The sequence below is a fragment of the Delphinus delphis genome, chromosome 15 (genome assembly GCF_949987515.2).
Source record: "Delphinus delphis chromosome 15, mDelDel1.2, whole genome shotgun sequence".
Classification (NCBI taxonomy): Eukaryota; Metazoa; Chordata; class Mammalia; order Artiodactyla; family Delphinidae; genus Delphinus; species Delphinus delphis.
In genome coordinates this window covers 11,502,155-11,530,152 of record NC_082697.1, presented here as the reverse complement: position 1 = coordinate 11,530,152, position 27,998 = coordinate 11,502,155, and the positions used below count along the sequence as shown (strand labels likewise).

General features: G+C 43.0%; 1 protein-coding gene and 1 long non-coding RNA gene across 4 annotated transcripts in view; one reads left to right on the top strand and one right to left on the bottom strand.

Moving 5' to 3' along the window:
• The window catches only part of LOC132439017 (uncharacterized), a 49,400-nt gene extending 45,684 nt beyond the window's left edge, over window positions 1–3,716 (bottom strand). Inside the window, exons 1-3 of one of the 2 annotated variants that reach the window (XR_009522261.1) lie at window positions 3,625–3,716; window positions 568–661; window positions 316–467 (exon numbers count right to left, since the gene is read on the bottom strand). This is a non-coding gene — a long non-coding RNA (uncharacterized lncRNA). The remainder of the gene's footprint in view (window positions 1–315; window positions 468–567; window positions 662–3,624) is intronic. The other variant, XR_009522260.1, reaches the window with a different exon arrangement.
• A 120-nt stretch (window positions 3,717–3,836) lies between these two features.
• SLC9A8 (solute carrier family 9 member A8) overlaps window positions 3,837–27,998 on the top strand; it is a 71,934-nt gene continuing 47,772 nt past the window's right edge. For both annotated transcript variants that reach the window (XM_060033424.1, XM_060033423.1), the window contains exons 1-4: window positions 3,837–3,888; window positions 5,787–5,965; window positions 12,219–12,299; window positions 27,397–27,455. In XM_060033424.1, the coding sequence (XP_059889407.1) occupies window positions 3,875–3,888; window positions 5,787–5,965; window positions 12,219–12,299; window positions 27,397–27,455 (333 nt within the window). In that variant the 5' untranslated portion in view covers window positions 3,837–3,874. The remainder of the gene's footprint in view (window positions 3,889–5,786; window positions 5,966–12,218; window positions 12,300–27,396; window positions 27,456–27,998) is intronic.

Below are 27,998 nucleotides of genomic sequence, written 5' to 3'. Positions count from 1 at the left end.
AGCCTGGCATGGCACATGAACCCAGGAACTGCATGTTGAAAGACTTTGTTTGCCTTCCTGGGGACAGTGACTGGGGATTTTAGATTCGTTCCCAGGAATAGGTGAGGAGGGCTGGGATTGGCTCACGGTCCTGAGAGCAGGTGTTCTACAGCCCCCCTGTTGGCAGCAGGTCCAGGACTGGCACAAAGCCCAGATCTGGCCCTGATAGCAGGATCTGTGGCATGGCAGGGAGAACGGGGCAGCCCTCGATGAATTCAGTGCCCTGCTTTCATCCTGACTGGCCCACAGCTTGTAGCCCAATGCAAGGAAGCCTACCTCCAGCCCAGGGGGGCCCGACTCCAGCCAGGTGGGGTTTTCTGAGGCTGGAAGAAGAGTGACAGTCTCAAGCTCTCAGTTAATGAATGTGGCTCAGAGAGAACCCAGTTCTTAATCCTTTATGGGCCAGTTCATTCCTGCCAGGCTCTGTGCTAATGGAGGAAAGTAGGCTGTTAGTCCCATTTTAGAGCCAGAGAAATTAAGGCAGTGAGGAGCAACAGGGGGTACTGGTTAAAACCAAAGACTCTGTACCTGAATCCCAGACTCAGTATTTGCCAGCTGTGTGACTTCAGGCAAGTGGCTTGACTTCTCTGTGCTTCAGTTTACCACTGATGATAATCTCTTCCTGAAAGAAATGTAAGGAATTAAGGAAACAATAGCCCAGCACCACACCCACAGAGCCCATTCTCTCAGCTTTGACAACAGCCTTAAGAGGTCTTGGCGTGGCAGAGGACTCTGGCTTTGAGCCAGACAGAGCTCTTCTCCTCAAGAAGACATCATCCTTGACTCCTCTCTTTCTTTTAAGGGCCACAATCCATCAGCAAACCCTGCCTTCAATAACCACCCACAGTCCAACCATTCCTGCCATACCCGTGGTATCAACTTAATCCAAAGTGCCTTCAGCTCTTGCCCAGATTATTGCAAAGGCCTCTTAGCTGGTCTGAGATCTTCCACATCCTTGCCTCCGCCCCCAGGTCTCCACAGCACTCCTCTTTTCGAAACCCTTCTGTTTCCTAACACTTCTGGAGTTAACTAACAACTTTTTTTTTAAAATTTTTATTGGAGTATAGTTGATTTACAATGTTGTGTTAGTTTCAGGTGTACAGCAAAGTGAATCAGTTATACATATACGTATATCCACTTTTTTTTTTTAAGATTCTTTTCCCATATAGGCCATTACAGAGTATTGAGTAGAGTTCCCTGTGCTATACAGCAGGTTCTTATTAGTTATCTATTTTATATATAGTAGTGTGTATGTCAATCCCAGTCTCCCAGTTTATCCCTCCCCCTCTTATCCCCTGGTCACCATAAGTTTGTCTTCTTCATCTGTGACTCTACTTCCGTTTTGTAAATAAGTACATTTGTACCCTTTAAGATTCCACATATAAGCGATATCGTATGATATTTGTTTTTCTGTGTCTGACTTACTTCACTCAGTATGACAATCTCTAGGTCCATCATGTTTCTGCAAATGGCATTATTTTGTTCTTTTTTATGGCTGAGTAATATTCCATTGGGTATATGTACCACATCTTCTTTATATATTCCTCTGTCGATGGACATTTAGGTTGCTTCCATGTCCTGGCCACTGTAAACAGTGCTTCAGTGAACATTGGGGTGCATGTATCTTTTTGAATTATGGTTTTCTCTGGGTATACGCCCAGGAGTGGGATTGCTGGGTCATAGGGTAGTTCTATTTTTAGCTTTTTAAGGAACCTCCATACTGTTCTCCACAGTGGCTGTGCTAATTTACATTCCTACCAACAGTGTAGGAGAGTTCCCTTTTTTCCACACCCTCTCCAGCATTTACTGTTTATAGGTTTTTTTGATGATGGCCATTCTGACGGATGTGAGGCGATACCTCATTGCAGTTTTGATTGGCAATTCTCTAATAATTAGTGATATTGAGCATATTTTCATGTGCTTTTTGGCCATCTGCATGTCTTCTTTGGAGAAATGTCTATTTAGATCTTCTGCCCATTTTAAATTTTATTTTATTTGTTTACTTTTGGCTGCATTGGGTCTTCGTTGCTGCCCACAGGCTTTCTCCCGTTGCCGCGAGTGGGAGCTACTCTTGGTTATGGTGCGCGGGCCTCTCATTGCGGTGGCTTCTCTTGTTGCAGACCTTGGACTCTAGGCGCGTGGGCTTCAGTAGTTTGTGGCACGCGGGCTTAGTTGCTCCACGGCATGTGGGATCTTCCCAGACCAGGGCTCAAACCCGTGTCGCCTGCATTGGCAGGCAGATTCTCAACCACTGCGCCACCAGGGAAGCCCTTCTGTCCATTTTTTTATCTGGGTTATTTGTTTTTCTGGTATTGAGCTGCATGAGCTGCATGAGATAATCCCTTGTCGGTTGCTTCATTTGCAAATATTTTCTCCTATTCTGAGAATGAAATTAGAACACTCCCTAACACCATACACAAAAACAAACTCAAAATGGATTATTTATTCAAGGATCATTTTTTCTTGAGTACCTACTATATGCCAGATACTATTCCAGGCACTGGAGATAAAACAGAGAACAAAACTTCTGCATTCAGAAGTTTACATTCTCACGGAGAGAAGGACAATAAACGAATATATACGTAAAACGTACTATTAATATGTTCAGTGTTCTGTAGGGAAATAACAGAGGGAAGGGAAGAGGGCTTGGGCTTTAGACCCAAGGTGGTCAGAGAAGGTATAATGGACAAGAAAAGGGTAAACAAAAAGCCCAAAAGTGGGAAAGGTGGGAGTCAAGGGGCAACCTAGGAGCCGAGTATCCTTGCCTAAGGGCTCAGCAAATACATGGGTGGAAGTGTTCCTGGTGTGTTTTAGGTACCCCGAGGAAGCCACTGTGACCATCGTGGAAAGTGTGCATGAGGAGAAGAGGGGATTGACCTCACGGGGGTAAGGGGGCAGGGTTCAGTCTTGGAGATTCTCCAAGTTTTTTTTCCCTCAGATTGAGATTGGAAGCCAGTGTACATTTTGAGCAGCGGCATGACTGCAGCTCAAAAGGATCACTGAGGCCGATGTGTGGAAAAGCTTAATGAACAATAGCGGAGTCAGAAAGAGGGTTTAAGCAGCTATCACAGCTGCTGAGATACGATGGTTTCGACCGGGAAGGGAGGTAGCAGCAGAGGTGGTGTCAAACCCAAAGGCCTCATAACAGTGTACCAGCTCTCCCGATGGGGTTCTTCCTACCCCTCCAAACTCACCTTGTTCCTTCCTGTATCCCCAACCCCACAGACCACTGCTAAGCTCATATAGGCGTCTAATGAGTATTTGTTGAGACAATAAACAAATTAATGAACGATCTATCCCTAGATCATCATCACCTATTTTAACGATAGGCATATGGTCAGAACTCAATAAATGTTTGCAGACAGAATACCGCACGATTCTGCTAAACCCAGGTGGCTAGGCCTCTTCACAGCTGCGGAAAACTGAGCCTGGGGAAGTATACATCTGGGGTCCCTCTGCACAGCTTACGCTAGAAGCTTCCTTCCCAATTTCAGCACGGCGAATTCCTGGACACTGAGAAGAAAGAGCTTGCTTTCAGGGTGAGTCACAGTGACCTCACAGGAGTTTCCCCCCAAATGTCCCTACCGTGTGGAAGGGAAAAACTGGAACCTCGTGGGGCCGGAGGGTCAAAAGACTCAGGCCAGACAAATGCTCGGAACGTTCCCGGAAGACCTCCCACCCTCGGGCCATAGAGACGAAAGGACAGAAGTGCCGCCCTTGCGCAGCCGAGACCCCGCCCCCCGTTCCGCGCCTCCAGCGGAAGCCGGAAGCAAAAGCGGGCCCTGCTAGCCCCGCGGCTCGGTGGTCTCGGAGGCTCCGCAGGATTGGGGAGAAGATGGCGGAAGAGGAGTGAGTGGGATTTTCCGGGGCGGCGGAGGCGGCAGGGCTGGGCCCCATCGGGTGACTGCGAGCACCTCAGGCCGCCCTCCGGCCCCATAAGGCGGAGCTCTTTGTGCTGGTTGGCCAGGACTGACCATGCCGGCGCCTGCGAGGAGGGCTGGAGGGACGGGCCTGGGCCGTGCAGCCTCCTAGAGGTTGGACCCTCTGGCTAGGGATCGGCTGCCCAGCATAGGTCTCGAAAGCCGTCTTGCGGAAACCGCAAGCCAAATTTCACTTTCCTAGTTTTCGCATCCGCTGATTACGCAGCGCTTCGCTGCCTCCAGAAAGTCCCCCAGCTGCACCCCTTACGTAGCCAGTCACCTCCTCCATTGTAATGACTATTTTTCACATCTGTTTCCTTCAGTGAGTTTCATTTATTCGTTAACTGGTGGCCATCTACTCTATTTCAGGCCCTGGTCGCATGGTAGTGAAGGAGGGCGACCAGGAGCCGCTCTCAGGGAGCTTCCATTCTAGTGGAAAAAGAAGACCGTAAATAGACTAGATGATTTCAGTGCTCTGGAGGAAACGGAGTGGTGTTGGTGTGTGGGAGGCTTCTCGGGAAGAGGTGACGTGCCACCTGAAACCTTAGTGACCAGAAGGAGGGATAGGAGAGGAAACAAAAGGTGCAAAAGGCCAGGAGCAAGAAAGAGCCTAGTGCCTTTTTGAGGGACAGAAAGAACGGCAGGATGGCTGGAGTGTGGAGAGCAAGGGAGCTAACTGTACAAGATGAGATAAAGGGGGGTGAAGGTGCCTCTGTCCTCCTGGTGCTGCTGGGGAAGGACCACTCTTAGTCCATCTACATACCTGCCAGGCACAGTCTGTTGTGTGTTATAGGTGCCCCATCTATATTTGTGGAATGAGTATGTGAAAATGAACAAGGAACCAACCCCATGGTTGAACTTTGACTTCCTCACCTGACAACTTTTCATGCATGTCTTTTGGCCTGGTGGTCATTTCATTTAGTCACATTACTTATTGAGCATCTTCTCTGTCCCAGACACTAAATTGGGCCTCAGCAGCACAAAGCAAAAGAGGTGGTATGACTCAGTGATTTCAAGTTTGGACTTAAAGCTTGATTCTGCCACTGACTGATACTCGCCAAGTTACGCAACCTCTCTGAGCTTGTTATTCGTGGGTAAAAAAGAGAAAGTAGTAGTGTCCACCTCAGGCTTATTATGCCCATTAAATGAGACTTGGTATGTTACCTGGTTCCTGGAATTAAGCGGTACTCAAAAAACATTAGCTGTTATAATCACAGTTACGGTGATCATTATGTCAATATCGTGCTAGTTTACAGTCCCAACACAGTGTGAGGAGATAGTGTGAGGAACACAGCAGTAGTGTGGAGGAGGGGATTACAGAGGGGATTACATTTGGGCTTTTTGAACTCAGAGAAGGTTTTTGTAAAGTAGGGTAGAGCATTCTGACCACATCAACAACTGGGCAAATTCAGTGGCTTCTTCAGCTTGCAGATACCATCTAAGGAAAAGAATGTAAACTGGAGAAATAAGGCACTTAGTAAATAATGTTGGACCTTGGAATATGATGAGACTCCAGTTTGCCTCCCTTTAAATCCCCCATTAAGTGCCAAAGAGCAGGCAGCCTTTGATTCTACACCGGTCCTGATTCCCCCTTGTCCCTGTCCTCTAAGTGTTTGTGTTCAGAGTACCTGAGGCCACTGGTACCCTTGTGCTGCAGCAGGAGGGAATCTTCCTAATCAGTTTCTCTCCAAGGCCTGCCTCTTGGTTGCAAGAGTTGTGAATCCCATCAAGCTCCGTGCCGAAGTTCTCTGTCTGGTTTGTGTGTGTTGGTAATTCGGGGCCCTTTTTCCTTTGTCTAATTCCGCTGCTTTTTATGTTCTCCAACAGGTTCCCCAATACAACTCATGAAGGTTTCAATGTCACCCTTCACACCACCCTGGCGGTCACTACGAAACTGGTGCGCCCGAGCCCCGCCAAGCCCATCCTCCCGGTGCAGACGGGGCAGCAGGCTCAGCAGGAGGAGCAGTCGAGCGGCATGACCATTTTCTTCAGCCTCCTGGTGCTCGGTGAGTGCGGCCCTCGGTGAGTGCGGGCCGCGGTGAGTGCGGCCTGCGCTGAGTGCGGCCCTCGGCGAGTGAGTGCGGCCCGGGGTGAGTGCGGCCCGCGGTGAGTGCGGCCCTCGGCGAGTGAGTGCGGCCCGGGGTGAGTGCGGCCCGCGATGGGTGCGGCCCGGGGTGAGTGCGGCCCGCGGTGAGTGCGGCCCTCGGTGAGTGCGTGCGGAGACACCATCATCTGGCATTGCGAGTGTCTGTGTGTGCTGTCTGTGTGGACAACCCCGTGTCAACCACTGTTGACTTGGTCAAGTCTTCCTCCTGTTTGGTTTTCACTTCAAACGCTGAGGGTCAGTGATCAGTCTGTTCATAACATCATAACAGGGTACTCCTTTTTCTTTATAAAATCATTGAGCTGAGCAATTCTGAAGAGCCCTTTATATATCTTAGACATCCTTTGAAAGGAAGAATTAAAGAATTTTTGCTCTAGAGAGAACTTTGAACATCTAGTTGAGTGTATTTCAGACTCCGCTCCTGAGAGTCTCTGTGTGTTTCTGTGTACGTGGCGGTGGGAGCAGGGGGTGGGGTGGGGCCTGAAATGGCAGAGCATCCAGCTTTCTGACCAGAGCAGCATTTTGTCCCTCGTACCCATTAGGCCTCCACGTAAAATTTTACTTAGTTAAGAGGTTTGCTGTGAGTAAAAGATCACACACTCTTGCCCTAGCACACTGTTTTCCTTAACTTCCGTCATTCCCATTAACCATGGTCATGACTTTTGCCATATCTGTGTACCACCTGTGCTGTTATTTACCTATGTAATGTTTTTCTTTAAACAGATTCACTCTCTCAAACTGAAAATCTCATTTTATTAGACTTCCTCCTTTAACAGGTGAAGAAATTTAGGCCCAGAGAGGTTAAATTATTGACAGACCTGGTTTGGGGGAGACTAGAGGCTAATATCCAGGTTGCCAGACATTGGTCAAGAAGTTTAGATAAAAGGCAGTAACTTAGCTGCCTCCCAGAGACTATGGACAGTAGACACGTGTTTTAGACCAGAAGACCAGTTGAAACTGCACAACCACTTTGGATCAGCTAAAGAAGAAATAGCTTCAAATATGACCCTCCAAACTCTTGTTTGAAGAGTGAAGCTGGAACGTTCACATTTTCTGCTTCTCTTTAATGATACTGAGTCATATTTCTGATTAGATCTTTTCATAAGAAAGGAAGGTACAAAGAAATGGAAAAGTGCAGAGTATTTCCATAGCCATAATAGATGGCTATTAGGACTGTTTTTTTGAGGAAAAGTGTAACTTCTTTCACACTTCTAGTCAGACTCTGTTAATTAAATAATTTTAATAAGATACTAATTTTATTTAAAATCCCAGGACTCATCCTTGTCTTTCATAGTTTTTAAAACACTTCTAAGTCGTGCACTGAAAAAGTACACAAACCACAAGTGCACAATGTCCATTTAGATTTGATATGCCCAAATAATTTTTTACTCTTTCAGTGTAATTGAATTCTACTTCTAGGGGATTACTTTAACAATCAAGGAATCTTGTTTTCTTTTCTTTTTTTTTCCTTTTGTTACAGTAGTTGAATACAAAGAAGAAAAGCAGTTCTTCCCTTGATCAAGAAGTCTTTAGTACCTGAATCCTTAAACCTGAAAGAGTATTATTAGTCTGTTTACATTGTTGTCAGCATGATATGTTAGGGAATATAAAAGGCAAGCCTTGGGGAAAAAAACTTCTGTTTTGTAATCACTTTTTTCACCGAAGGGTGAAAAAGATAAAGCTTTCAAAGTAACTTTCAGGGTGTGGAGCGTCTAGGATTAGCTTGTGCCGGAGATCACAAAACAGGTTTTTATGATGTGCTTTTTAATCCAGACAAAATCCTGCCCACTTTTGGCCTCTTTGAGGCCAAAAAGGGCTGAACTGTATTTGGTAGTGCCGAATATTTCTATTGGATTGTCTTCTCTTCAAACAGATCATAAACCTATACTTTAGAGTCATACTGATGTCAGATGGTTTCAGTTTTCACCTAATCAGTTGAGTTGGTATCTCCACTTTTTATGTGTAGGTCAGCGTACATTAGAAAAGTGGAATGCTTTCTAAGTAAATTTGAAGGCATTTTTTTCCTCTGTTCTTGTATATCAACAAATTATTAAGTATCTTGTATATTTATCTGTGATTATGTGTCCAAACAGTGTAAATCTGATAAAGAAAAATAAAATGGCTGTTAATAAGTAACTTGCCAGCTCACTAAATATATAGACTAGTGAATTGCGGGAAATAGTCCATAGATTATTCTAGACTTCAGGAACTCATAACCTGGAAAAGATTTACCACTTTTGTTTATTATTTTAGTCAGGTCAAATGAAATTGTAACTTTTGTGTGGAAAGGATGCCAAAACTCTGGTTACTTTTGACTTTTAGAAGCTTGAAATCAGTTGACTTACACTTAACCCTTGCTGATCTTTGACTCCACAGAGACAATAGTGAGTCATTATTATTGACTTAGAGTTAACTATTAGCATCATTTGACACATTTTATGGGCCATTAAATTTAATGGAGTTGTTAAAATTGACATGCCTATGTTTCAATATATTTTCTGTAATTAAAACTTCAGGCATGAAAAATTGGAAACATTAATGTGTACTCATACCCTCCATATGGCACAGAAGTTTTTGTCCCTTCTTGCTCTGTTTTTTCCCAAGTGTACTTGAAAACATGCACTTGTATGTGTATATATACATGTGTACATTCGTAAGCACATACACACCAACAGGCACATATAGTTTGGAGTTTGTTTTAATATAAGTGGGGTCCTATCACTTGCCTTTTCATCTTACAGAATGTCTTGGAGATCTTTCCATGTTAGTCTTTTTGTATCTACCTCATTTTTTTTTTAAGAAAAAGGATGTGTATGTGGTAAAATAAACATAACATAAAATTTACCGTTTCAAAGTGCACAATTTAGTGGCATTTAGTACATTCACAGTACTGGGCAACCATCACCATTATCTAGTTCTAGAACATTTTCATCACCCCAAAAGGAAACCCAGTTCCTATTAAAAGCAGTCCCTCCCCATTCTGTCCCCTCAGTCTCTGGTAGACACTGTTCTGCTGTCTCTAGGAATTTGCCTACTCAGAATATCTCATACAATTGGAACCATACAATATGTGACCTTTTATGTCTGGCTGCTTTCACTTGGCATATGTTTTCAAGCTTCATCCATGTTGTGGCATGTGTCAGAATTCCCTTCCTTTTTTATGGCTGAATAATATTCCACATTATGTTTATCCATTCATCACTTGATGGGCATTTGGGTTGTTTCCACCTTTTGGCTATTGTGAATAGTGCTGCTATGAACATTTTTGTACTTTTTTTTTTTTTTCTTTTGTGGTATGCGGGCCTCTCACTGTTATGGCCTCTCCCATTGCGGAGCACAGGCTCCGGATGCGCAGGCCCAGCGGCCATGGCTTATGGGCCCAGCCGCTCCGCGGCATGTGGGATCTTCCCGGACCGGGGCACGAACCCGTGTCCCCTGCATCAGCAGGCGGACTCTCAACCACTGTGCCACCAGGGAAGCCCCTTTGTACGGGTTTTTATGTGGGCATATGTTTTTATTTCTCTTGGGTACATACTTAGAAGTGGAATTGCTGGGTTAAGTGGTTACTCTATCTATGTGTAACTTTCTCAGGAACTGCCAAACTTTTCCACAGAGGCTGCACCATTTTCCATTCCCACCAGCAATGCACAAGCGTTCCAGTTTCTCTCCATCCTTGTCAACACTTGTTATGTTAATTATAGCCTAGGATGTGAAGTTTTATCTCATTGTGTTGTTTTTTTTTGTTTCTCATTGTGGTTTTTTGTTTTTTGTTTTTTTGCGGTAGCGGTCCTCTCACTACTGTGACCTCTCCCATTGCGGAGCACAGGCTCCGGACACACAGGCTCAGCGGCCATGGCTCATGGGCCCAGCCGCTCCGCGGCATGTGCGATCCTCCCGGACCTGGGCACGAACCTGCGTCACCTGCATCGGCAGGCGGACTCTCAACCACTGCACCACCAGGGATGTCCTCATTGTGGTTTTGATTTGCATTTTTCTAATGGTTAATGCTGATGAGCACCTTTTCATGTGTTTATTGGCCATTTGCATCTCTTTAGAGAAATGTCAGTTTAAGTCTTTTGCCCATTTTAAAATTGTGTTGTCTTTTTGTTGTTGAGTTGTCAGAGTTCTTTATATACTCTGGACACTAGACCTTTATCAGACATATGACTTAAAAATATTTTCTCCGATTCTATGGGTTGTCTTTGCAGATCTCCTTTTTATAGCTGAAGACCATTCCCTGGCATTGATCATTCTTATATGTAGCTCTCTCCATTGATAGAGCTTTCTCTTTTGCTCTTAAAGCTGCAAATAGTTGTGTGATTTATGAGAAGAAACTGTAAACTTTTTTCATCCAGCTTGGTGCAAAGAAAGAGCAGAAACTGATTCCACTCCTTAGATCAATTTTCTGTCTACTTATGTGCTTACCTGCCTGCCTTTTTAGGCAATAGGCATTCTCATTGGTTACATGTACTAATGCATTGGAACTTTTTTCTTGCTGTTAGTATTTAATGTAGGATTTTTCTAACTAGGCTAAATATTTATAATAAAATAACACCACAGATTGATAGTTTAGAGCACAGAATAAAAGGAGGACAAAATTTCTGTATTTCCAGCTGTTTCCTTTCTCTGGCCACCTGGTGCTTCTTGGTGGGACTAAAGATAATCTAATTTGTCAGTGTGGGCTCTGAGGGTGGCCAGTTCACAGCCACGCAGATTGTGTAAACATTTCCTTTTACAAAAAAAAAAGGCAACACATTTATTTTTAGTACTATCAAGGTAATACTTTGATGAGATGGCATAGCACCTAGGTGCCTAGTAAGAGAAAAAGACATGCACACTAACATTTGGGTCTTGAAATTACCTTTAGGAGTTATTTATGCAAAAGTGTGCTTTTTTTTTTTTGTTCAGAAATATGTATTCCTTTCAGATAGTTTTACATCTTTCTGTTTCTTTTCTTTCATGACAACACCCCTGTGAGGAAAGTCAGACATTATTCTTATTTTGCTGGTTGAGGAATGAAGGCCACAGGGAGGGAGGTGGTGGGTGCCCAGGATTAAGGGCACAGGGTTGGAATTAAGCTCAACCCTGTGGCGTCTACCAGCAGTGGGACCTCTCTAAGCCTCCGCTTTTATCTTGAATCAAAGGAGGTAGTGGTGATAACAGCTCATTCAGAGAGGGGTGTTGAGGGTCAAATGAGACAGCGTTTGGGAAGTGCTCGGTACAGTGCCTGGCTCATGGGAAGCCCTCAACCAGTGGGAGCCCCAGTACCCGTCTGGGGAGCAAACACCCCATCTTCAGGTCTCTGATGCTCTTATCACCAAACCAATATTAACTTTGTTCTGTTTTTTAAAACACCCTTACTTCCTTCTGCGTTAAAAGAGAACAATCATGTGGTGGCAAGATACTTTGTGTCAACATATATTCTGTTGCAGCTCTAGTTGCATAAAAGTGATTGATTTCATTAACTTCCTCCTCACCATTGAGGATCATTTCTCAGAATCAGGGAAATTTGAATAATTTTTAGTGGTTGTATAAAGTTTACAGCTTAGAATAGTGGTAGATGTCTGTTGCTCTTTCAACAACTAGAAAACAAACTGGTTCAGGCATGTAAAGAAATACGGAGAAAATGTAGTGAACACCATGCAGCTACCTTCTGGTTAAGAAATAAGAAATTGAAAATACAGCTGAAGTTTACTGTGTCATTGTCAGTTGTCCATTTCCCTGGCAGCCTCCTAGAAATAACCCCTGCCTTGGACTTGGTGTTTATCATTCAAAGTTGGGCTGTTTTCTAGGGGCAGGACAGGAATAAAGACGAAGACATAGAGAATGAACTTGAGGACATGGGGAGGGGGAAGGGTAAGCTGGGGCAAAGTGAGAGTGGCATGGACATATATACACTACCAAATGTAAAATAGCTAGTGGGAAGCAGCTGCACAGCATAGGGAGATCAGCTCAGTGCTTTGTGACCACCTAGAGGGGTGGGTTAGGGAGGGTGGGAGGGAGATGCAAGAGGGAGGAGATATGGGGATATATGTATACTATAGCTGATTCACTTTGTCATAAAGCAGAAACTAACACACCATTGTTAAGCAATTATACTCCAATAAAGATGTTAAAAAAATAATTTTAAAAAAAAGTCTTATTTTTTCCCACAGCTATCTGCATCATATTGGTGCATCTACTGATCCGATACAGATTACATTTCCTGCCAGAGAGCGTTGCTGTTGTCTCTTTAGGTAAGTGCTTATTGGTGATCTTATAATAAAAGCACTAACTATACCACTTTTTGAGTGCCTCCAAAGTGCTAGGAACCACAAGACATGTGGTGTATACTGAGCTCATTTCATTGTCACTGCAAGCTGCCATGAGGGTGTTATGATCCCATTTTACAGATGAGGACACTGGGGGCTCAGGGGTGATGGCCTCCTAAAGGTCACATAGAAGCCCCTCTATCCAACTTGAGAGCCCTTTCTACTTCTAGAACCACCCTCAGGGCACATCCAAGGCTTTTATCCGCTTATTATATTGTAGTTACTTTATTTCTAGTTTCAAGTTGCCTACCAATGATATTTATTTTTTTCTTATCACCACTGCTTTTTAAGTTAATTTTATATATAAAATTATATATACTTTATAAGTTTTCTTTGCCTTGTAGATCTGGTTTAGTATATTTAGAAATTCTTTCCCAATATAGCGATGGTTTGGGTTAGCTTTGGAAATGAACATTCACACTGTTTATTCTAAGGTCTACTACTAGGCTGTGCTGTCACTCGACTAAGGTGAATAATTGATAGTTAATTCATAGAATCACTGAATTTTACAGCTGGAAGAGGCTCTCACTTTAAGGTTTAGGATGGAGGAATGGCTCACTTTAATGTCAGTCAGATCTAAGGTCTTCAGAGAGCATTCCATTCTACCTCACTTATATTTCCCTCTTTTGTTTCCTGTGGCAATTAACTGTTAAGATAATTAGCCTCTATTTAGAATGTATGAATCACTGTAATCAGAGTTGACCTCACATGTAAATCCATTGAAGTGGTTAATGAAGCAGGGACCTTACTTTTCAGTAAGTATTAAAATGAAGATGTGGGTGGGGAAGCTTAAGGGATAGTAAATAGGGTTTCACTAAGGCCAGCCAAAGCTTTCATCAGCCTATTATATTGTAGTTACTTTTACTAGTTTCCACTTGCCTACTGATGATATTTAATTTTCCTTATCACCACTGGTGCTTTATAAGTTACTTTTCTTTGCCTTAGATCTGGTTTAGTATAGTATTTAGTATTTTTCGCAATATAGCAGCAGCTTAGGTTAGCTTTAGAAATGAATGATCAGACTCTGTTCATTCTCCTTCCCCTACCAGTACCAGCATTCCTACTACTCTGTTTCAGCCCCTCCTATATTTTCCCTGGACTTCACAGTACTACTAAGTGCCAGGTTCTGGCCTATGAGCTTTCACATTGCCATCTCATTTAAGTCCCGTAACCCCCAGGTGATGCCATATTTTAAGGAAGATGTACCACTGGATAATTTTGATCTTCAGTAAAGAGTTAGAAATCAATTTTACTCAGAATTCCTGCTCTCTATTGAGCAGTCTCTTCCGCTACACATCCTGGCAGATTCTAACAAACTTAGTTAACAAGAGCCTTAGAGCTCTAAGAAGAGGAGGATCATTTGTTAGCATTCTTTTCCTGATATTAGGCACCTCGAAAATAACCTATATAGCTAATACCTATTATTCTGGGGCATTCAGTAAAGACTTAAAAAGCCACTGCAAGGAAGTTACAGTTTTGTGGTCAGTTTACATAGTTTCTTAAGAATAAGACCTATAGTTGGTGTGTATTTAGGTATTGTGCACATGGAAATTTAAATGGTGGTTCTTGTAATTTGGTTTGGAATGTCAGGTTCTTCACCGTCTCTTGAATGTTTCAGTAACTGCGGGTCACTGAACACCAGTGCTTGTACAAGGACTTACAGCGACATTGTTGTATGCCTACCTAAGGGCCACTCCCCCTCCATGAAAACAGAACCCTCGCTTTGACCCCGTGTCTTTCCACAGTGTGGTCAAGGAAGGTGGGTCCCTCCTCCAGGTCAAGATTGGTTTTCTCCATCGTGGTAATTGTTTCAAAGGGGTGGAGGCAGCCAGCAGTGTGAAACCCAGGTCTGGCCAGTGAGACCGAGGGGAAGTGTGCTGGGGTGAGGAGTTTTGGAAACATTTTTCCTCTCTGATAAAAAGAGAAATTTCCCCTTCCTTTGATGCTGTTGTATGAGGATGTGATGCCAGGAGCACTGGTAGCCATCTTGCAATCACTGTGGCTCAAAGACGAAGCCGGAATGCTGAGGCTTGCCAAGGGGACAGATGGGAAGCCCAGATTCTTGACTGCACTGTTGTTTTGTAGAATTGATAGCCCCGAAACTACCTATCTCAGAGCTGCCTGTTACATGAGATAATAAACATCCATTGTTTAAGCCATTTTTAGTCAGGTGTTCTTTTACTTGCAGAGGAAAACATCTTAACTGATATAGGACTCTTTCCATTCAATGGACAAAATCAATTCAAAATGATTCAAAGAAAACAGATATTGGTGTGGGTGGAGTTGCACACCCATTGGCTCATGGCACCAAAAAACCTACAGGCAGTGCCAGCTTCAGACTTCGCTGGATCAAGTCTCCCGGACTCCGTTTTTCTCCATTCTCAACAGTGCTTCCCTTTGTTTTGGCTTCACTCTCAGGCGGGCTCTCTTCACATGGTAAGACTTGACAGCTTCAGGCTTGCTGTCCTTACAGTAGCAGTCACGCTGGGAAAGGTGGCCTCCTCTTCCCCCTGCTTCCACCAGAAGTTGTAAGATGAAGTCTGACCAAATGGCCACCCCAGAACTGGACATGGAGTGGAGCAGTGCTGGGGGTCAGCAAAGGCTGTCCGTCCACAAGGTTTCTTTCTTTGCTGATGTTGCGCAAATAACTGTAGCCTATACAGCTAGGGCTTGGGAGTGGGTGATGGAAAGTCAGTCTTGCTTTCAGTACTTATTTGCTAACTCAGGTGATTGGAATACTAAGAGCACTTCTAGGGAGAGTACTGGGGTCCAGAAAGGACTTTTTGTTATATTAGAGGACATTTGGTTAAAATTTAGAAATGCTGACAAAGCTGTCAAAGTAGTTCTGTATTTCATAAAGCTATGTAAATGGAAGGAAAACTTTTTTCTCCTACTGGAGCAAAGTGTAACAAAATATTGAGATATCCACCGTTTCAAGAATTTCCAACTTTTGTGCCAAAAAAGAATCTAGATGAAGCTGCCAGAGAAAATGGAGTTTTCATTCTTTCAGGGGTAAGTTTTCCTAGCCTACTTTTTCTAACCAGAAGTTACTTTTTAGTCCAGTCATTTAGAGATACTGTTGGCCTTTTGTGTTAAGCATTCAGAGTTCCTAAGAAATCGTAGATATAGAAGAGGACTATCTGTACTCAAAAAGCACATTTGCGCTCTTCTATTTTATTGTATTTTCAAATGAATTGAGACTTTTTTCATTCTTTATAAAAGCATAGTATCAACATGAAGTTCTAAAGCTATTTCCTTGGCCCTTGTTCAAAGCTTTCAGATACTTTCTATACTTAGGGAATTCTGTGGTTCGGGCCTTTTAAAAATGTATATATATATTTTTTCACACTTAGCTATAAAGAAGAAAAGTCCTTTTCATTGACAACCAGCTCTTTTTATCATGCTTCCTTCTCTTCCAAACCATGTGTAGACGCACACATGCCCATCAGATGACTTGACTTGGTTTGAGCTTCAATCATTTTTTGTGTTCTTCACTTTTTACTGTTCTTTCCATGTATTAGTAAAGTTCACATATTTATTTTTATTGGCCATATAGTGCTGATTCACTGTTCATATATTTTGGGCTGAAATTGGTAAGGAGTGAAAATGAAATAGTTGTACTGCCTACTGTCCTCTGTTGTATATAGCAAAAATAGGAATAAATTTTTTTTTCATAGTCATACTTTATCGTAGAGTGAGGAAAGGCCTGCATGGGGTTAAGAATGGAATTTGACTACAAAATGCTAGGGTTTAGCCTGAATACTGCTGATAGTTAGAAAAACCGTATTTTAACTTATAACTGGATTTGATTGAATCATTGAATAAATAGGAATACACAAATGTGCTTCCTTGTCATAACCTGCTTAACTATGTTTGTGCTTTTAGTTATATTAACTCCTTGTTTTGACTAAAGGATTGAATTTTTTTTTTTTTTTTTTTAAGAGTAGGGCTCTTTTTGTCAATGGGGGTTTTGAGTGGAAGATGAAAAAAAAATCACTCAGTTCCTGAGTTGTTGACTGAAGGTAATTCTGGGAAAAAGTATATATATAGTGATTATATTCTAATTGTACTTAAGTTCTAAAAATGGTTTTTTTAGAGAAAACTTAAAGCAAGAATCCTGACTATAACTCTAACAGCTTTCCTGACTTTTTAGACTGTGAGAGTCCAATTGTGATGCAGCTTGAGCTGTCCCATGGGGAACTCTCCCTGAGTCTCAGGTACTTTGATTTTTGTTAGAGAAGAAACAGGCATTCATTTGTTGGCATTAGAGTAGCTGTCTCAGAGGTAGAGGCCAAAATTGGTTGTCACATTGACAAAATGATCACATTAGACTCTAAGGATTTTCTGGGCTGTCGCATTCCAAGGAAGAGTGCTAGCGCAGACTTTGAGCCTCTGTGTTTCTGGAAACATGGCTGAGAGGTGACAATTTATTCTTGGAACATCTTGTTGCTCGTTAGCTGCCGTTAGCTAAACGTGTGCTCTGTGTGTAATAGTGCATATGCTTTTGCCTGGAGTCTTGCTCTGATTCTCCTTAGTTTTATGGTCATCTGCTCTTGGCTCAGCATTTTTTCATCTTAAAGTTGTATTTTATACTTAAATCTTTTAGATATGTCAGAATAGTGAGGTAGTCTGAACTTTAAAGGAAGAAAGGTTGTTAAAGGATTACATTTGGAAACTTGCTACATCTGGACTGATTTCTATAAATTTCCTCTTTCGCCACATAAATGTTCTCAACAGAACAGAAAGGAACAACATTCCACTGAAAAAATAAGCTACCTTAAAAACAAAATATATAAACAGCATTTCCCCAGAAAACAGAGAGACAGCTCTGGGGTCCTGATTCTCATCTTCCTGGCAGGTCTTCTGTCTTTCAGGATACTATCTTTGGAGTATCTATTTTAGTATAGGTAGCAGCATCAAGGACTGGAATTTCAAAATCACCTTATTATAGCGTAAGTGATTCTATGATTATAGCTAACAAAATGTGCTAACAATATTTTAAAGTATTTTCAAAAAATCATTTGTGGTTAAAAACATATTACATAAGTAATTATATTCCTTTCTGCCCTATCCTGTAGTAGCAGGGCTGTCTCCTCATGGTAATCAGGGTTAGTCACCCCTGCCAATGTGGTAGCCTTGGTAGCCTGTTTCTAGGCCTGCTGGTCTGTTGGCACAAAAAGCCCAAAGTGACCAGGCAGCAGCCATTGTAACTCTTACTATGTGAACTCTGGTGGAAATGTCCCCTTCTGGGAGCCAGGTTCTTTCAACCCACCGAGCCTAAAGTTTCAGGCTAAAGAAGCAGAAATCCTCCAAGCAGGAATCCCCACTCTTAAGTGAGTCGCTGAGAGTGATGGTGAGTGGTGTACCCATTGTGTGCTGTACGCATGCTTGCCTGTTGGGGATGTACCACCCTATAATGGCCACTGGTTTCAGGAGTATACCGCACCCTGGAGGAGTGCGCCATTCCTTACAATATGTCACCTCCAAGCTGATGCCTCAGCTCCATTTTTTTTTTTTTTTTTTAAATTTTTATTATTTATTTATTTTTGGCTGCGTTGGGTCTTCGTTGCCGTGCGCGGGCTTTCTTTAGTTGTGGCGAGCGGGGGCTGCTCTTCCTTGCGGTGCGCAGGCTTCTCATTGTGGTGGCTTCTCTTATCGCAGAGCACGGTCTCTAGGGTGCACGGACTCAGTTGCTCTGCGGCATGTGGGATCTTCCCGGACCAGGGCTCAAACCTGTGTCCCCTGAATTGGCAGGCGGATTCTTAACCACTGCGCCACCGGGGAAGCCCCTCAGCTCTTTTTTAAGAGGCCATTTACCACTCTGGCTGGCTGGCAGTTTCTGGATAGGACCGTGTGGTGTCCATGTCTCATGCCCACTTCTGCACCTCCTTTGCCAAAATGTGAGTCTCTTGGTTTGACATGTTGTTGACATATTGTTATGCAGTATCCCACTTTGGTGGCTCAGACACTTAAGAACCCTGGGACGGTGGTGCTAGCATATGTGTCAGCCTCAGTCAGAATGAATTGCTGCCCTTTCCAGGATGGAAGGGGTCTGATGTAATCGAGGTGCTATCATGCAGTTGGCTGATCTTCTCAAGGGATGGTACCACACCAGGTGATGAGTGTTGATCTCTGTGGCTCTCCAGTCATACATTCAGCAGTGGCAATGGCTACAGACCAGCCTTGGTGAGAGGGAGTTCATGCCGTAGGGGCCTTGCACAGCTTCCATGTCTGCCATCATGGCTACTGTGCTCATGAGCCCATTGCACAGACGCTGAAGTGGCCAACATCAGAGGCTGGCCGAGTGTTTCATGAACTACGTGTGGGTTTTTTTTTTCTCCTCTGTCAGCTGGTCTTAAAGAGCTCCCCATGAGGCCGTACGTAGGAGCTGAGCTGAGAGAGATGTTGCTGTAACAGCTAAAGATGACATAGAGGTCTGGGCCACAAGTAAAGCATACTTGTGCCTTTTAGATCGGCACAAGTCTGATCGCTAATGTAACACTTCCATCTTAAAATGGATTGCTCCTGGGCCCACCTAGCCTGACGGCAGGTATGGCAACCCAACTTATAAAAGATGATTCTGGCCACCTGGGCACTTGACGTCCCATGCTCAGATGCTCTGTCTCTACCACGGCCCAATAGCATGCCAGGAGCTTTATCGTGTTTTTCCCTTGGGAGTTTTTTGAGTGGTATATGTGTCTCTTCTGCAAATGGCATGACCTTGCTCCAGAGTCCTAGGGATCTATGCTGAGCGACCCTCCTATTGGGGCTTGCCGGCCTCCCTTCCTACCAGATACTTCCAGTTCCATGGGGTCCGCCAGATCGTATGGCGAAAGCAGCAGAGCTGCTTGAACTGCAGCTAACTGTTTTGGCCCTCACTCAAAACCATCAGTCTCTCAAAATCCAATAAATGGGTTGAAGTGTTGAATAGTTTTCTCAAGTGTGGAATATATTGCCTCCAAAACCTGGAGAAGGCCTACCAAGCATTGTGCTTTCTTTTTTTTTCTTTTTTTTTTTGCGGTACGCGGGCCTCTAACTGTTGTGGCCTCTCCCGTTGCGGAGCACAGGCTCCGGACGCGCAGGCTCAGCGGCCATGGCTCACAGGCCTACCCGCTCCGCGGCATGTGGGATCTTCCCGGACCGGGGCACGAACCCGTGTCCCCTGCATCGGCAGGCGGACTGTCAACCACTGCGCCACCAGGGAAGCCCTGTGCTTCTTTATTACAGTAGAAGGGGCAGACCTTTTCCTTTACTTGGAGGCAATGTCTTGGTGTGCTTCAGACCACTTGACCTCTGAATTCTTCCCAGATGGGCAGGCCCCTGAAACTCTATCCTCTGAAGCATACGTGTCTTACCAAGACATCTCCTCGCCACTTCATGCTTGTCGCAGTACATTAGCATGATGTCAGTAGTGGACCAGTGTATTGTCCTGTGGAACGTCCATATGGTCTGTGTCCTTGGGGACTATATTATGCAGGAAGCAGTAGTTAACCTAAGGCACTTGCCTCATTTGGGGCATCTGTGTAATCTTGAAATAAGCTGGGAGCTCTGTATTCCAATGGGGTGGTAGGGGCCACTTCTGCAGGCCTAGAAGGTCCACGGGAACCTGAGGGTTAAAGGTGCTCATGTACATCTCCCTAGGCACCCCTATCCCATGTCTGAGCCCCACTTCTTCCTTATCAGGGACCTGCTAGGAGAAGGCATAGGAGATTTATCATCTTGAGTTCAGCCTTCTCTGAAGATCTGCCACTCTTGCAGTTAAGACCTGTGCCCAGTCTTCAGCTCTAGAGGCACTCCAGCTGCAGGAGATGAGGGTCTGTTTCAGTGCTGCCAAGGAGGCCCTCTGACTCTCACCGTTTGCTTAAAGTTGGTGATTGTTCGGGCCTTTTGTTTTCTTTTTTTCAGAGCATCGGTGGCACTCAGCAACAACCACAATTCCACTTTTCTTACAGTTATTATTTCCGTCATAACCTCTTTAACACCAGAGATACTGCATGAGCCCTTGCCTCCTCCACCAGTGTCCCGATCCAGTCTGCCACAAGTGAAGGTCTTAGCAATGGCACTGCTACCCCCGGTGAGGGACTAGTAGTATTTTACCTGCAGTGTTGGGATCCTCTTTGCCCGGAAGCTGCTGAGTGGTCCAACTCCAGAACCCCATCCTCGAGTTTGCTTCCTTTGACCACTCCACTCCTGGAACCAGTGGTCTTAGGTTGACTCCCTAAAAGCAGAATCTGAGACAGGCGTTTGGGGATAGGTAATGTATTGAGGGGTGCTCTTCACGAGCAAATCTGTAAGGGAGGGAGTCAACAAGACCAGGGAAGGAGAAAGCCAAACGGTGGGTATGATCTCAAGGTAGGCCTGGCCTAGCCTCAGCAGGAGGGCTCTGGGGCAAGAACGCCCAGCAGAGTCTGTCTCTCCTTAAACCAAGGGGGTGGGACTTGTGGACCCCCATCAGTTAGTCATTGACTATGAGCTGGTGTGGGGCGGGCACAGCTTCCATGATGAGGTGCCTCTCGGCAGCTAAGGGCAGTTTTCTGGAGAAGGGGACAGCCGTGAGCACTTAGCAGCCAACACGCACAGCAGCTCCCACAGATGGGCCCAGTGAAGGGGAGTGGGCGAGCCTCACAGCATCTACCACAGAAGGCAGCTGATGAGCTCTTTACAAACTTAAAAATGCCTGTACCCTTGACCCAGCAGGCCCTCTTTCAGGAGTTTTGTCTGTGGATACGCTCACACATGTGGAATGATGTTTTTACTCAGATGGCAGTGGCAGTGATAGCAGAAGCCTGGAGAACACCTGAGCGCTCATTACAAGGGGACATGTTAGATGGCACAGTGGAATACACTGCAGCCACTAACAAAACAAAAAGTGTGAGGAAGCTCTTTATGTGTTGATATGGAATAGTTTCTAAGAGGTAGTGGTGAGTTAAAAAAAATTCAGAATAGTGTAAATACTGTATTACCATTTGTTTTAAATTTTATTTTATATGTACATGCATATGCATGTATATAATTTTAAACGTACAGACACTCTCAGCAGAAATGTACAGTATAACCAAGAAACTGGTAACGTTTGTGGTCTATGGGAAGGAGAAAAAAACAAGAATGGAACAGAGACTTTAAGTTTTCACTGCATACTCTCTTATACCTTTCAAATTTTGTACCATAGGCATCTGTTACATAATCAAGTAAAAAATAAAGTAATTCATTTTTAAAACAATTCTGGATCTGCTATTTACTAGCTCAGTGATGCTTGTCCTTAGCCTCGGTTTCCTCACCTGTAAAATGCAGGTGACAAAGCCTTCACTTCATAGGACTGCAGATATTAAACTGGGCAATGCATAGAAATCACTTAGTATAATGCCTACCTGCTAAGTAATCAATAACTGTTAGCTGCTGCTATTAATATTATCATTTATATTATTATGGTTTATTACCTTGTAGGGTAATCGTGAGAATGAGCTTAAATAAAGTATATTGTATACAGTAGCGCAGTGCCTAGCACCACAGTGTGTGTGTGTGTTTCTTTTTAACACAATGCAAATTAATAAATGTGTGTGCATATACATATATACATATATTTTTAAGGGAACTAGAATCATGTTCTACATATTGTTTTGTAACCTGATTATTATACTTAATACATTTTAGGCACTTTCCTGTACTGTTCATATTAAGGAATACTTGTATTTTACAGCGATAATGGTAGACCAGCAGTGCACCCTGGGAGTGGGAAGGGTGTTAGCAGTTGGTAGCAGTAGTGCAGTCTCCCTGTGTCTCATCGTCCAGAGGTGGTAGAAGGCACCCAGGAGCCAGCAGTCCACTGTCACTTGCTGGCCCTGAGCTGTCAGAAGAGGCTCTCTTGAGCCTTCCTGCCTGGAGCATTCTCTTGAGGAGTAAGAATAATTTAACCTGACAGATCCTGGGAGAAGGATCTCAACAAATAATTATGAATTACTCCTGATCCTTTCACTTAATCCAGTGGCATCCATAATGAGGTGTGTGTGTATGAAGGTCCATAGGAGGCAAAAGGAAATATTAGAACTTACGTTTCTATTTAATTTGAATCTCCCTTACAATCTCTGTTTTTTGTGTTATTTATTTTATTAATTTTTGGCTGTGTCGCACAGCTTGTGGGATCTTAGTTCCCCGACCAGGGATTGAACCTGGGCCCTCGGCAGTGAAAGTGTGGAATCCTAACCACTGGACAGCCAATTCCCTGTGTTATTTTAAAATACATTAATATAGCAGCACTTTTTTTATAATAATAAAATAAAAATTTGTAACTTGAAGGTGCATGCTCATATTCTTTTAACTGATAGGAATATACAAAATTGTATCTAGGGTATTATTTCCAGGGTGTCTGGTTGTATGGTATAAATTAATTTCTCCTGGACACTAGGTTGATTTGACCTAACTTTTAACCTAATCTCAAAAGGTAAAGGAAGAGTTTGCCAATTTAATGTTGTACCATATTTCAGTCCTAGGACATTTCAAAAGGATTACTCATGTAATAGTAATAATAGTAATAGTAGTAATAATATCATATTGTATTTTACAAAGCTTTCCAGTGCCTCATTGATAATAATATAGAAACAAGCTTAGGCAATAGAATAATCACTGATACTCAAATGTAATTGCTTCATGTGTATTAATTACAAAAGCATTGATCATAGTATTAACGTTTTTGGTGTACATTTACAAAGGAAAAAGAAAGTTGAGGTTTAGTAGCACAGAAAAACACTAGCTTTAAAAATTAAATCTGAAATCATGAAAAAAGTTCCAACTTCCCTAGTAATCAGGAATGATTACTGAGTGCAGGTTGACTGTAAATGCAAATCGAAACCTTAAAGTACAATTTCTTGCCCCTCATACTGGCAGAAGTGTTAAAGTCTGATGATTTTCCAGGGTTGGTGAGGGTGCTTTGGTGCAAGGGGTGTAAATCGGCACAGCCACTTTGGAGGACAGTTTGGCAACGTTTTCAGAGATAAAAATGCTCATGCCATTCACTGTCTCTGGATCTGCCCTAGGGAGATACTCAGACACAAAGAGGCACATACAAGCATGCTCACTGCAGCTGTTAATGGCAAACAGTTGGAGACAGCCATCATTGGGGGAACATTAAAAAGATAGTGACTTAAAAAAATTAAAATGGAGGGGAGGGATAAATTAGGAGGTTGGGATTAACACTTACACACTACTATATATAAAATAGATAACCAACAAGGACCTACTATATAGCATAGGGAACTATACTCAATATTTTATAATCTGTAAGGGAAAATAATCTGAAAAAAATATATATATATATATGTTTACCTGAAACTAACATGACAGCGAAAATCAACTATACTTCAATAAAATTTTTTAAACAGTAAAGTAGAATTTATATAACATAAACTTTATAATTTTAAAGTGTAGAATTCAGTGCTTTTTAGTATATTTACAGGGTTGTGCAACCATCACCACTGTCTTAATTCCAGAACATTTTTATCACCTCAAAAAGATACTCTCTGCACATTAGTAGTCACTGCCCATTTTCCCCCTCCCCTTTCCACTGGCAACCACTAACCTACCTCCTGTCTCTAGATTTGTCTGTTCTGGACATTTCATATGAATGGAACCATACGATCTGGCCTTTCAGGGGTGAGGGTGGGGTGACCGTTTTATTGTGATATAATTCACATACCATGCAAGTTACTCGTTTTAAACGTACAGTTCAGGGTTTTAGTATATTCACAGAGTTGTGCAACCATGACAACAATTTTAGAACATTTCATCACCCCAAAAAGAAGCCCCATACCCTTTAGCTATCATCCCTGAAACTCTCCTCCCCAGCCCCAGGAAACCATTTCTGTCTCTATAGAGACAAAGGCAATCTATAGATTTGCCAATTCTGAATATTTCATATCAGTGGATCATAAAAGATGTCTTTTGTGTCTGGCTTCTTTTACTTAGCATGTTTTCAAGATTCATCCACACATTGCAATATTTGTCAGTACTTCATTCTTTTTTACCGCCGGATAACATTCCATTGTGTGGATATACCACATTTTGTTGATCCATTCATCAGTTGGTGGACATTTGCGTTGTTTCCACCTTTGGGCTAATAATGCTGTTATGAACATCCATGTACAAGTTTCTGTACGAGCATAGGTTTTCTATTCTCCTTTGTAGAATTGCTGGGTCATATGGTAATTCTGTTTTACTTTTTGAGGAATTGCCAAACGTTTCTACAGCAGTTGTGCCATTTTACTTTTCCACCATTGATGTATTAAGGGTTCCAGTTTCTCTATATCCTTGCCAACACTTATTTTCCATTTAAAAAAAGTTATAGCTGTCCTAGTGGGTATGAACTGGTGTCTCATTGTGGTTTTGATTTCCATTTCCCTAATGACTAATGATGTGGAGCGTCTTTTCTTGTGCTTATTGGCGATTTGTATATCTTCTTTGGAGAAATGTCTATTCAATCTGTGGCATCTTTATGCTGTGCTGTAGAGCTGTTAAAAAGGAATGAGGCAGATCTCTATGTAGTCACCCCTGATCATTACACTGAGCAAAATAGCAGGTAGTAGAAACTACCTGCTATAGGACTTCTCTGGCGGTCCCGTGTGCTTCCATTGCAGGGGGCACAGGTTCGATCCCAGGTCTGGGAACTAAGATCCCACGTGCCGGGCAGCCAAAAACAAGAAAAAAAAAGATGCATTATAGTACCATAAGTTTTATATAAATACACATGTGTGCCATACACACACCCCCTAGTACTGTATGGTAAATATAAATATGTAAGAGCATAGAGAAGGGTCTGGTAGAATAGTCCCCAGACTTATCAAGATGCTTGGTTACCTTGGGGCAGGGAGAGAGAGAACTAGTGGGGGTGGGATTTCATCAAAAGGGACTTTTGTCTTATTTATAACATTTTACAGAGTATTCATGAACTATCTGGTTAATAAAAAATTGTATGAAAACTCCTTAAAATATATACACAGTTTAAAAATATAAGAAAAAGAAAGCAACTGGGGAACTCTAGAGAGGGGTTAGAATCAGTGCTTTCATGCCACGTTGAAGTGAATGTACAATTACTGTTCGGAAAATGTCATTGATCATTGATTCCCTTTATGGCTCAGACCTATTTCGTCTTATATCCTTTTTATCAAAACAGTTTTGTTGGGCTTCCCTGGTGGTGCAGTGGTTGAGAGTCCGCCTGCTGATGCAGGGCACACGGGTTCGTGCCCCGGTCCGGGAAGATCCCACATGCCGCGGAGTGGGTAGGCCCGTGAGCCATGGCCGCTGAGCGTGCGCGTCCGGAGCCTGTGCTCCGCAACAGGAGAGGCCACAACAGTGAGAGGCCCGTGTACCGCAAAAAAAAAAAAAAAAAAAAAAAAACAGTTTTGTTGGTCTTTTACTAATATATAACAATACAAATAGTAGAGAGGTTTATAAAGTTAAAATTAACTGATCCTCTCTTCACCTCAAACCCCTCCTTCCCCATGACAATTAGTGTTAGTGCAGCTTCTTTTCCTAATAAACCTCTGTGTTTTTGTATGTTCTTCTCACCCCACCCAATAAGGTGTGTTTGTCAGCTTTCTGTTGTTGATGGGAAAAAGCTCCTTCCCCTCTAGGGGTAAGGGAAGTCCTTTTTTTTGGCTGCATTGGGTCTTCATTGCTGCATGCGGGCTTTTCTCTTGTTGCAGCAAGCGGGGGCTACTCTTGGTTGCGGTGAGCGGACTTGTCATTGCAGTGGCTTCTCTTGTTGCAGAGCACGGGCTCTAGGCACGTGGGCTTCAGTAGTTGTGGCTTGTGGGCTCTAGAGCACAGGCTCAGTAGTTATGCCACACGGGCTTAGTTGCTCCGTGACATATGGGATCTTCCCGGACCAGGGATCGAACCCGTGTCCCCTGCATTAGCAGGCAGATTCTTAACCACTGCGCCACCAGGGCAGTCTGAAAGGGAAGTCTATCTTTAAGCATCTGTGATAGTGGTCTTCAGCCTTGCTTTGTATCACCCCCTACCAGAGATTGTTATTTTGCAGATCCCAAGTTCTGCTCAGGTGTCTTTATTTCATAAAAAGCTCCCATGATGATTCTGATGAGGCCACAGGGTTAAGAATCATTAATCTAGTGAGTAACAGAGCAATCATAAATTGTACCCATGATGCTTCTTCGAGAATTATTTTTGGTAGGTTCTTTATGAGAGAGTAATGAGCCTGTCAGCTTTGTGGAAACATGCCTGAACTAAGATGGTCTGTTTTGTTCCAGGAATTTCACAGAATTTTCACTTTAGGTTATTTTCAGCATTGGGCCTTTAACTCTAACTAAATACTCTACATAGAGCTACCATCTGAGCCTGAGAAAGTGATCTTGGATTCCTTTTTGAAAACGGTAGGAATAAGTAGTACAGGGCAAACTTAGCTTTCTGCCATTTCAATCGAAAATGAGTGGATATAGCAAGAATGATAGATGCTTAAATCTTCCATGCCAGGCAAACTATCCCTAGGTCTTGTTTTGTAAAGTTTTTTCACCCCTCCCCCCACCCCCACCCCCACCCCCAGCCCCAGCCCCAGCCCCAGCCCCAGATTTTTGTAGACTTTTTTTTTTTTTTTTTTTTTTGTGGTACGCGGGCCTCTCACTGTTGTGGCCTCTCCCGTTGCGGAGCACAGGCTCCGGACGCGCAGGCTTAGCGGCCATGGCTTACGGGCCCAGCCACTCCGCAGCATGTGGGATCTTCCCGGACCGGGGCACGAACCCGTGTGCCCTGCATTGGCAGGCGGACTCTCAACCACTGCACCACCAGGGAAGCCCTGGACTTCTTTATAGTATGTTTGACTGAGATGCAAGTGAGAAACTCACGTGATTCATAAAACTCCCCACGAATTTCCATTCTTAATGTTTTCAGACGTAAAACGCAGAAATTCATAGATGCCATTTAGAGACGTAATAATAATCAGTTTCTTTAGAATAATAAACCTGAGTAATCTTTCTTATATCTTAAATTTTTTTAAACTTTACATTTTCTCTTCTAGGTATTCTCATGGGAGCAGTTATAAAAATTATAGAGTTTAAAAAACTGGCAAATTGGAAGGTAGGTTTACCCAATTGTTCTTTTTTTTAACATAGTTACAATTTTTATTGGTTCTTAAGTTTAGTAACACTGATTATGGTGGCTTTCTTATCATTCCTTGACGGTCAGTGAAGTTTATATTGTCCCATTAATTTTTTAACATTCTGGTAGATTAGGGTTGATATCTTTACATCTGAGTTTTCTGAAAAAGCATAAATCTCACACTTTCAAATTAACATAGGCGCATTCAATGCCATGTTTTGTTATTTACTTGCATTTTTATAATCTTAGACTAACTTGCTGTATACAGGGCTCTAATTAGCATTTAACATTAAACAATGTTTATTGCTCCTAATTCCATTCTGACAGCTGAGCCCAATAAGACGTATCTGCCCAGCACTGTAGACCTTACAGAACGCTTTATATACTGTAGCTTTTGTCATCCTCATGACAACCATGGAGGCAGATTGACCACGTATTATCCCCGTTTTTACAGATGAAGAAAGTGACCTCTGAGAGGTTGGGACATGTCTAACATCACAGAGCTAGAGAGCGGTTGGGTTG